The sequence below is a fragment of the Anneissia japonica genome, unplaced genomic scaffold (genome assembly GCF_011630105.1).
Source record: "Anneissia japonica isolate Jap-2015-1 unplaced genomic scaffold, ASM1163010v1 scaffold287829_len2072220_cov186, whole genome shotgun sequence".
Classification (NCBI taxonomy): domain Eukaryota; kingdom Metazoa; phylum Echinodermata; class Crinoidea; order Comatulida; family Comatulidae; genus Anneissia; species Anneissia japonica.
The window spans coordinates 474,311-483,712 of NW_022716075.1; the positions used below are offsets into that span (position 1 = coordinate 474,311).

Sequence of the window (9,402 nt, forward strand, 5' to 3'; positions counted from 1 at the left end):
TTTTTTTTTTTTTTTTTTACACAGTGTCCTCCGTGTAAGACTTTTACTCCTGCTCTAGTTGAAACTTACAAGAAAATTAAGGAGCGAGGAGTTGAGATGGAGATGATATTTGTGACTTTTGATCGGTCGGAGGAATCATTCAAAGACTACTACAGCAAAATGCCGTGGCTTACAATACCATATGCTGACGAGGAACGACGAAAAGAAATGGCACAAGTTTTTGAAATCAATGGTAAATGAACAATTTTTTATTAAACATGAATTCATGATAATTTATGTTGTGTTTGTGGTCATTAATAAAAGCGCCTTTCCTTTCTGTTATACGAATCATTTCTTTAATGGTCATTGGGACAGCATCAGTGCAGTAACAGGCAACCCCACCAGGTACCATATATTCGTGGGTGGAGAGAAGTAAAACTTAAAAAGTGCCTTGCTCAAGGACACAAGCGTAATGCATGTGGCCTAATCCCATGGTTAGGAAAGCACTGTTGCAGGTATGCATCAGTTTAAAACCCTACATACTCTTGTATTCAACAGTTGTTCATTGGTTTTCTAGTCCTTTTCACTTTACTGCACATTGTATAACCCTACTTGGTTGAACTTGACTGTACTTGGTCAAATCTGCACATTTTTGGAGATGTATTTCTTAGTCCTGAAATCAATTTGATTGGTGCTATATATTTGTTTCAGTTTGACTACACACTCATTGGCTAGTCTTGCGATTATTAGAATTTGAAGGTGTAACATGCTTCCTTGCGGTGATTGAAATTTTATGGCACAGTGGTTAGTCATATCAGTTTGGCAGTGCACTGGTTATTATGATCACTAGAATTTTTTTTAATGGCTCGTTTGGCTTCTTGCAGTTGGAATAGGCAGCGTCCCAAGTTGGAAGAAACCACTTCCGAGTCACCTGGTTAAATTAGCTTTCTGAACACACATGTAATTGTATTTTTTCTGCATGTGGTGATACCTATCATCAGCTGACTTCCGGAAGATACAGTAGTTGATAAAACAGTAATATTTAAGCATACAAATATGAATTTGCAGAAGTATTAATTTCCGGGAGATTATTCACCTGTTCGCAGAAGTTCTGGCGGCCATCCCAAATTTCCGGGAGAGTTGGGACCAATAGAAGAGGCGCTAATAGATTATCTAATTTGTGTTTCTTTGTCTTTTGTGCATTGGTTAACGGTTTGATTGAGATTTTTTAATATGCCACTTGACCAAAGAAACAGGGCCTGATTTAAGATTGATTGTTGTGTATGAAATTGCTGTGCATGCATTATTCAGCATTTTAGAAGGAAGCAATGCAGTGTCATAAGTACAGGCATCAACATCCTTCCACTTTTGTAGCTTAATATTTTTTTATTGTTTCCTCTAAGAACTCTTCAATCCTCAATTAATTTATTCATGTTTTTTGACATGTTGACCACAGGGTCATTTAATCAGCATAGTGTTATGTTGGATAGATAACAAGAAATACTAATTGATACTAAATGAATAATTGAATCAGTGATATTCTTATTTCAAATATTAAACAATACACCAAGGAAGAAAAAGATTTTTCTTTAAATTAAATTATAATATTATAAAATCAAAAGAATTGTCTTATCAAATTATGAATACTATAAAGAAAATAGCAAACAAACAATATAAAATGACATTTATAAGGATGCATACTTTTAATGAATGATTTAGTGATAACCATATTTATAGTTTATTCAGATAAATTCAGTCTAAATTTATCTGTCCCAAAAAAGTCATTGTTGCACTCTGCCGACATGTGATCCAGACTTAGTGCCTTGCATCAGCTGCCTGAAAATAGATATTGGATTGGTTTCCAGGGTAAAGCCATATTTCAAACTTAAACTTTAACATTTGGAATAAATTCTTGGCTTATCAGTAAAATAGAATTTATGACTTGGCACAAAGACTGATTAAGGATTTTTTTTTGTGGTTTTCCTTGTTTCCTTTGACTTTCGAAATCTCAGTAAAACTGGTTTCACTGAAACTGATTTCACTGATCTCTTTGTCACAACAGCAGCATAAATTTTGACACTGATAATCCTTTACTCAAAACAAACATCCTGTATTGAATATTGACTAGTATCTCCTAATTATAACAACCCTGTTCAATATAATTGGTTTTTAATCACTTTTATGTGCTACTTCTCTTACCTTTATTTGTACTCATGATTATATTTTAAGTTTAATTACCATCTACATTGTGTTTGTATTTTTTCCAAATTTTATGTTCAATGTTTATATCAAATAAAATAAGCATACACATTACAGAATCAAGACATAACAAAGGTTAATAACAGAATGCTTAACATTATTTGAATAATAATGCTTTTTTTTTTCAATGGAATATAAATCTTTTTTTTTTTAAATCAGGGATCCCTGCCTTAGTTGTGCTGGATGAGAATTGGAAACTAATAACTAGTAGTGGTAGAGAAAGTGTGAAGAGGGATCCAGAGGGCAAGGTAACTATAAGCGTCTCTAAATCTAACAGCGTTGTACGACACAGCCCGACACGTTTGTTGTTGCATTGGATCTTTATGATGAGCTAAATGTAAATGTGATAGGTCTGAGTCAGGGAAAGTAGAATATTAAACACGTATAATATCTCACGACAACAAGACTGTCCCCATCGATAAATCATGTCAGGCTGTGTTGTACAACGCTGTCTGTGCTGGCTTTAATGCACATCTATTATTAACATCTTTCCAACAAAAAATTTTAAAAATTATGTAATATGAAATGCTACATTATCCAGAAGAGATAATGAGTGAAAATTATATGTATCATTCTTTACATGCATCCAGAATTTGAAGTGCATCACAATATATACTTGCCGTTTAGATTATTGGACTTTAGTAAGCTTGCTATTGTTAGCAATGCAAATATGCCAGCTGTAATTTCTAAATTTAACATTTAAATTGTTGCTTTTATTTCAGGAGTTCCCATGGCTACCAAAGCCAGTGAACGAGCTGAATGAGGGAACCTCTTCGCCAATCAATGAAGAGCCTTGTGTTGTATATTTCACTAGTGAGTGGTTATCTTTTATATATCTAAAAAATATTGATCATGTTTATATCAATATCTCATTGGTCAATTCCACTTGATTCTATTATGTTCAGGTTCTGAGGCTGAAAATGTTGATAGTGAATTGGCAATGATGGAACCTATAGCTGCAAGCTTTATTGAGAAGGCTAAGGTGTCTGGTGATGATGTGCCTATATTCTTTGTCGGTGGATCAGTAAGTCATTCAAAGTTATTACTGTATTCACTACCAAATCACTAGATCAACATACACACTAAAAATACTGTAATTAACATAAATGTCAGCTGAGGTCAAACCAATCAAATGTAAACTTTTGAAAATCTAAACAAAGACATTGCATCTTGTATCATAAAAAAATAAAAAATGGTTGTTCTAATTTCATAATATAATATTATGGTATATTATATAACTGCATAGACAGCAGAAGGTCCCGGGTTCAAATCTCAGTTGGAGCAATTTTTTTCACACTTACAGATTTACAAAAATCTACTATGCATTCCAGATTTAATATTTTTTAATACTACCATTAGAATTTTCTTAATGTGTATTCTGGAGTGCTACTGTTGTTATTTTTTACTAATACTATATGATAAACCTAAATTGCAAATTTTGTTCAATTTAATTTCTCACTGATATTAAAATACAATATACTGTAGAAGAACTGTACATTTGGCAATATCATCCATTTGAAAAGAAGTAGATATTACTATTTTATTCAGTTCAGTTCAATTGAAATAAGCATAAAGATTAATTATGAATCGGAATTCCATTAATAGGAGTAAACCAACAGTTGGTTAGTATAGCACATGTAGTAATTACAATGCATATGTTATACAAGTACTGTAATACACAAATAGTCAGGGAGATTTACATTGCTCTTTTTTTCACTATTATTCAGTGAAAGTCTGCTGCCAAAAATCAATTATTTTTCATTACATTTGAACAGATATTTTTATGATTGTTTACATTTACTACAACATTAAAGTATAGAATATTAGTGCAATTTCATTGATATTTGTCTAAGGTAAATCTGGAAAATGCAAAGGAATGAAAATCAATTCAAAAATTGATTTAATGCTCATCTAAAAAAACTTCCAAAGAGAAGGGTTGATATTATTCAATTTCTCCAGGTTAATGGATTTTACCATAAAATAAATCCTGAATATTTATTATAAGCCAATTTGGCTGTGCTAAGAATATAGAAGCAGTAATATTTATATATTTTAATTGGAATGAAAAATGTTTTCTTGATCTAGTTTTCAGTTGAAAGCTAAAATAACTGATCTAAATGTACAAAAGCATCTCAAATATTCAGTTTTATTGTACATGTATAATAGCTCTAAACTGAATCTGCAGATTAGACAATTTCCATTTGAAATTCCTTTCAGATATTCCAAAGTTACAAATATCTTTTTTCTTTTTTAGGATGAAATTGTTTGCTCACTTCTGGAATTCCTCAAAGTGAAGGACGAAGAATTGCCTCTTCTAGCAGTTCTTGATATTCCCGAGCAGCGTTGGTACCGAGCGCCAGATAAAGAAATAACGGCAGAAGTTATCACCAGCGTGACGCAAAAGTTTCTTGACGATGAATTAGAATTTCAGGTGTTGTCTGGAAAATAAGATGTTGATCCACATCAATATTAACATGCTTTGATATTCCAGATATCATGAATTTAGCACATATATTTTTATAAAGAGAATGGCCAAAATTTATGCACATTGGCCAACACATGTCAATCAACCTTTAAACTTAATATTTTATGTTCAACACCTAGGAATTTTTTTTTTACTTTTTTGCTTATTTTTTTTTTCTGCTAGTAGTGTGTGAAGTTATTGTATAAAAAAATATGGATAAATTTTTCAATTATACTTTAATATAAAAAAATTAAACAAAATTGCAATGTGTAGATGTTTTAATAGATTCTTATTATTTATTTGTATTTACCTCCTTTGGGAGAGCACTACCGGCAAGCAATGTAATGGAAACGGCAAGCAATGTAATGGAAACGGCAAGCAATGTAATTCAGAAAAAAATAACAGTATGGGAGGCCAACTTAGTTTGCGTATGGTACGCATTGAGAGCAGTAAAAGGATTGTCTTTCATAGTATTCACTGAGTACAGTAATACAAATTCTGGCCTGGAAGCCAGGCTAATAATTAATGTGTAGGCCCCCTATGACTATTTTTCAGGATAGCTGTATAGGTTATTTATTTGGTCATTTCACTGTACCATACCAGCATTCATGCATGGTATTATTCACTGTGTTGAGGCTTTCATAGCAATGGACCAATAGGCTGACAATGAAGATGATAACAATCATCAAAAGTAGCATTATAATCATCATATGTTGTCATATTAAAGGAAAAAAACAAATAACCAAATATGGATTGAAAATGAAATTCTAAATGTTACTATAAATATGGTATAATAAATAATATAAACAATAGATGTTACTTTTAAGGACATAAACCCACCTTGTTAGTTTTTCTTTGCATGCAAAGTTGTATTAAATACTATGTATAGTAGTTCCATGGTCGGGGACAGTCTTAACCCGTCGTGAGAAATTTTAAATATCATCAGACATTCTCTAGGTTTGCCTTTAGAATACCTCTGTGTTTGTAGTGTGATACATCATGTTCTGTACATTTCAGATATATTTTTATGTTTTGAGGAAGTCAAATGTGAAATGTTTTGTTGGATGATGTTGAAATCAGACACATGTGTGTGTGGCATTTTTAAATGTTAGGTACCTGGACTTCCAAGTCTATAAAACCAAGCTGCTATGTCAGGTCTTTTAACACAGATCAATAAGCCAGCACTTAGGAATTCCCTATAGGGCTGTAAACAGGAACGTACAAAAAACTCATATTAATAACTCATGACTGGCTGTGCAACTATAGATCCTTTAGAATGGGGATGCATGGGCGATGCATTTTAATGTGTTAAGGCGGTTTTCCCCTAGGTAAATTTATTCGCATGAAATGTAAAGTTTCGCCACAAAAAATTTGAGCGCTTATTTTTCACTCCATAAACGAAAAGATTTGCGATTGTTTTTTTCACAGATATTGTTCCCACGTTGCGATTACAAATACTAATAATAATATGATTTATATAGCATTTTTCCAAAATGATTAAGGCGCTTCACAAGAACATCATCAACTAATATCTAAAATTCTTACAAAAATAGAATTATTAATAGTTATGATAGGTAATAGGTAATTGAAATTAAACCGATATAAAAATACAATAACAATAATTTACAAAACCTTAAAAAATACCTATTTTACATACAATTAATACAAATGGCTGAGCTCTGATTGGCTGCGCATTATTTAACTTCGCAAAACGTGGAAAATATTAGGACACCAAAATTGTGCGAAACAAACCATAACAAGGGAAAAGCCAACAATCTTGGGACATGCGCATGAAAATTGAACTGCACATGCGTAGTCGAGCACTTTCGCTTTTTTACGCAAATAAATTCGTCTAGTGCAAAATTGACTTAAGTATACAATTAACACTTCTATACTCTTTGTGCTACTATTTTAGTGGAGTTTTTACATCTTGGCCCCTGGATCTGGTCAATATTATGATCTTGGGAACATAACTCACCTTTGCATATGTGTTGTTTGTCTTAGTGCCATTAAGCTTAAATTACACCTCTGATAAATATCCTATGGCCTGTAATTTGGTCTGTAATGTAGCTTTATGTTGCAAAGTATACATTAGCATGTGGTTGATTTTTATAGTAATAGCACAAAAAAACCTACAATATCATGAAATTAAATCTCATCAGTTGCTTTATTCAATTAAGCTTAACAGAATTTATGTTGATGTTTATAAAAAAAAAATTATCGCAAGGTAGAAATAAATAGAAGCATTACAGAAGATGTAAGAAATATGTATTTTCAGATGTATTAAAATGCTAATGAAAGTACACTATAAAAAAAAAATCATAGGAAAAAAATTTTAAATAGATCATAAAGCTATAGCACTGTCATCTTAGGTTTTTTTTATAGAGTACATTAGCCTATTTGATCTTGATTTATTTTTCTTTTTCACCAGTATTAATAGGTGTATGTGGAATTTTAGCAATTTATATTTAGAAAGCAATGTATATTCTTCAAATGTAATCTGTGTTTGTAACAAGTAACAAAAATTAAGCAGCCTTTGTATGCATATAAGGTTAATATCTTAAACCTTTTAGCTGTGTATTAAACGTCTTCAATGGAAATTAGAACAGATTGTTTGTGGTTCAGCTAAAATGTATGTAAATCAATTATTTTTAATATGAATTTTAATGATATTTAAGATTTAAGATTTAAGATTTTTGTTTGCACATTCACTAAATGATTTCTGAAGATGGTGATATTTTTAGTCATTAACTATGGAAAGAGCAGTCTCGTACATTCTTTGTAGTTACATGAGAGGCATCAAACATCATGATGGAACAATAAACAATGTGGTTGGTATGACAGAAAATGACAAGGCTGTACATCATTTAAACTTCCTGTCTCTTATACACATCTAGATGTGTATAAGAGACAGACATTAGCCTATTTGATCTTGATTTATTTTTCTTTTTCACCAGTATTAATAGGTGTATGTGGAATTTTAGCAATTTATATTTAGAAAGCAATGTATATTCTTCAAATGTAATCTGTGTTTGTAACAAGTAACAAAAATTAAGCAGCCTTTGTATGCATATAAGGTTAATATCTTAAACCTTTTAGCTGTGTATTAAACGTCTTCAATGGAAATTAGAACAGATTGTTTGTGGTTCAGCTAAAATGTATGTAAATCAATTATTTTTAATATGAATTTTAATGATATTTAAATTTAAGATTTTTGTTTGCACATTCACTAAATGATTTCTGAAGATGGTGATATTTTTAGTCATTAACTATGGAAAGAGCAGTCTCGTACATTCTTTGTAGTTACATGAGAGGCATCAAACATCATGATGAAACAATAAACAATGTGGTTGGTATGACAGAAAATGACAAGGCTGTACATCATTTAAACTTCTTATATTGATCCATTCGCTTTTGTTTTCTTTTTTTTTTTTTTTTTTTGGTAGTGGTGGACACAGTAGGGTTACAGGGGCTTCATCCCCTGTTGGACAGGCCAATCAAACCCAACCCCCCCCCCCCCCATAGGCCATGACTCCTTCGACCAAAACAATTTACAAGATATTAATTCTTTCACAATATTAACCTCAAAAACACTTCAGATCAGCCTAAGATGTACCAAATGTGCCTTTCTGTAAAACCCTGGGGCTTTTCTCCCTGGACACTGCAAGGGGTTCGCCCCTGTATCCCCACTGGTTTTCCATTGGAAACTATCAGCCCTCTTGACTGAATGTACATCCTCATGCCATCATTGTCTTTCAGGAAACATCCAGGATGTTTATCAAATCAATTACGGTATATACTGTATTGCAAAATTTTCGTTCTAATTTTATTTTTTTGTTTTATGCTCTTAGAGATACAAGAAACAAACTGATTTGCAATCGTATAAGACAGTATTTTTAATGCCAATTTTGATTAAGCTTTTTGTCACATTAATAACAATAAGTAAAGCAGTATGAAACTAGTTTAAATTGAGGATTTTACATAGTTTTTAATTATTATTTAATGTGTATGTAGTGCATTTTAGAATGTTGTCTATTTCAGTAGTTAAATTGCTCACGGTTTTTATGTTGCATACGTACAGTATTAATATTTTTGCATTATTTGAAATAATAAAATAAATGTACCGAATGCTCACGTTGCCTACATTATTCGCATTCCGCACATGGCAGATGTTCCCATTCTTGGCTGGAGGATGATGGTGACGACTATGCATCTGATGACGATGATTGACTTCAAAATAAATCAATTACAGTATTTATAAAGTGCCAGACTAGCATTTAATCTACTGATGTTATGAAACAAACAGCGAAGAAGGTAATGTAGTGGTGACGCCAGGATCTGCCCAATGAGTGCGAGGCAACTTCCCCGACGGGAAGACCATTAATTACTATAGGTGAGACCAGGGGACCAAGTTCCTGTTTATATGGGGTCCGAGGGGCGAATCGGACAATTTAGCGATTTGAATATCGTTTTTAATCGATTTTAGCCCCTTATAGCTCTTCCCGACGGGGGTACCACACGGACGGTGATACAAGCCAATTTGATTTCTATTTCAAACTTTGATTGTTAATTTTTCTCATCTCGATTATGAACAAATTAAGTCTGTAAATATTTTTCGGATGCAGTGGTGGATTCAACGGGCCCTAACCCCCCCCCCCACAACAAATGTTTAAAATTAAAAGGAAATGGAACTCTCTTCC

At 32.3% G+C, this 9,402-nt stretch overlaps 1 protein-coding gene and 1 long non-coding RNA gene across 2 annotated transcripts in view; one reads left to right on the forward strand and one right to left on the reverse strand.

The window, feature by feature from the left end:
* LOC117109593 (nucleoredoxin-like) overlaps window positions 1-4,839 on the forward strand; it is a 22,580-nt gene extending 17,741 nt beyond the window's left edge. The window contains exons 5-8 of the mRNA XM_033251971.1: window positions 2,398-2,486; window positions 2,961-3,051; window positions 3,144-3,262; window positions 4,493-4,839. Coding sequence (XP_033107862.1) covers window positions 2,398-2,486; window positions 2,961-3,051; window positions 3,144-3,262; window positions 4,493-4,687 — 494 coding nt within the window. The 3' untranslated portion in view covers window positions 4,688-4,839. The remainder of the gene's footprint in view (window positions 1-2,397; window positions 2,487-2,960; window positions 3,052-3,143; window positions 3,263-4,492) is intronic.
* Window positions 4,840-8,124: 3,285 nt separating this feature from the next.
* LOC117109597 overlaps window positions 8,125-9,402 on the reverse strand; it is a 3,589-nt gene continuing 2,311 nt past the window's right edge. Inside the window, exon 2 of the long non-coding RNA XR_004445553.1 lies at window positions 8,125-8,932. This is a non-coding gene — a long non-coding RNA (uncharacterized LOC117109597). The remainder of the gene's footprint in view (window positions 8,933-9,402) is intronic.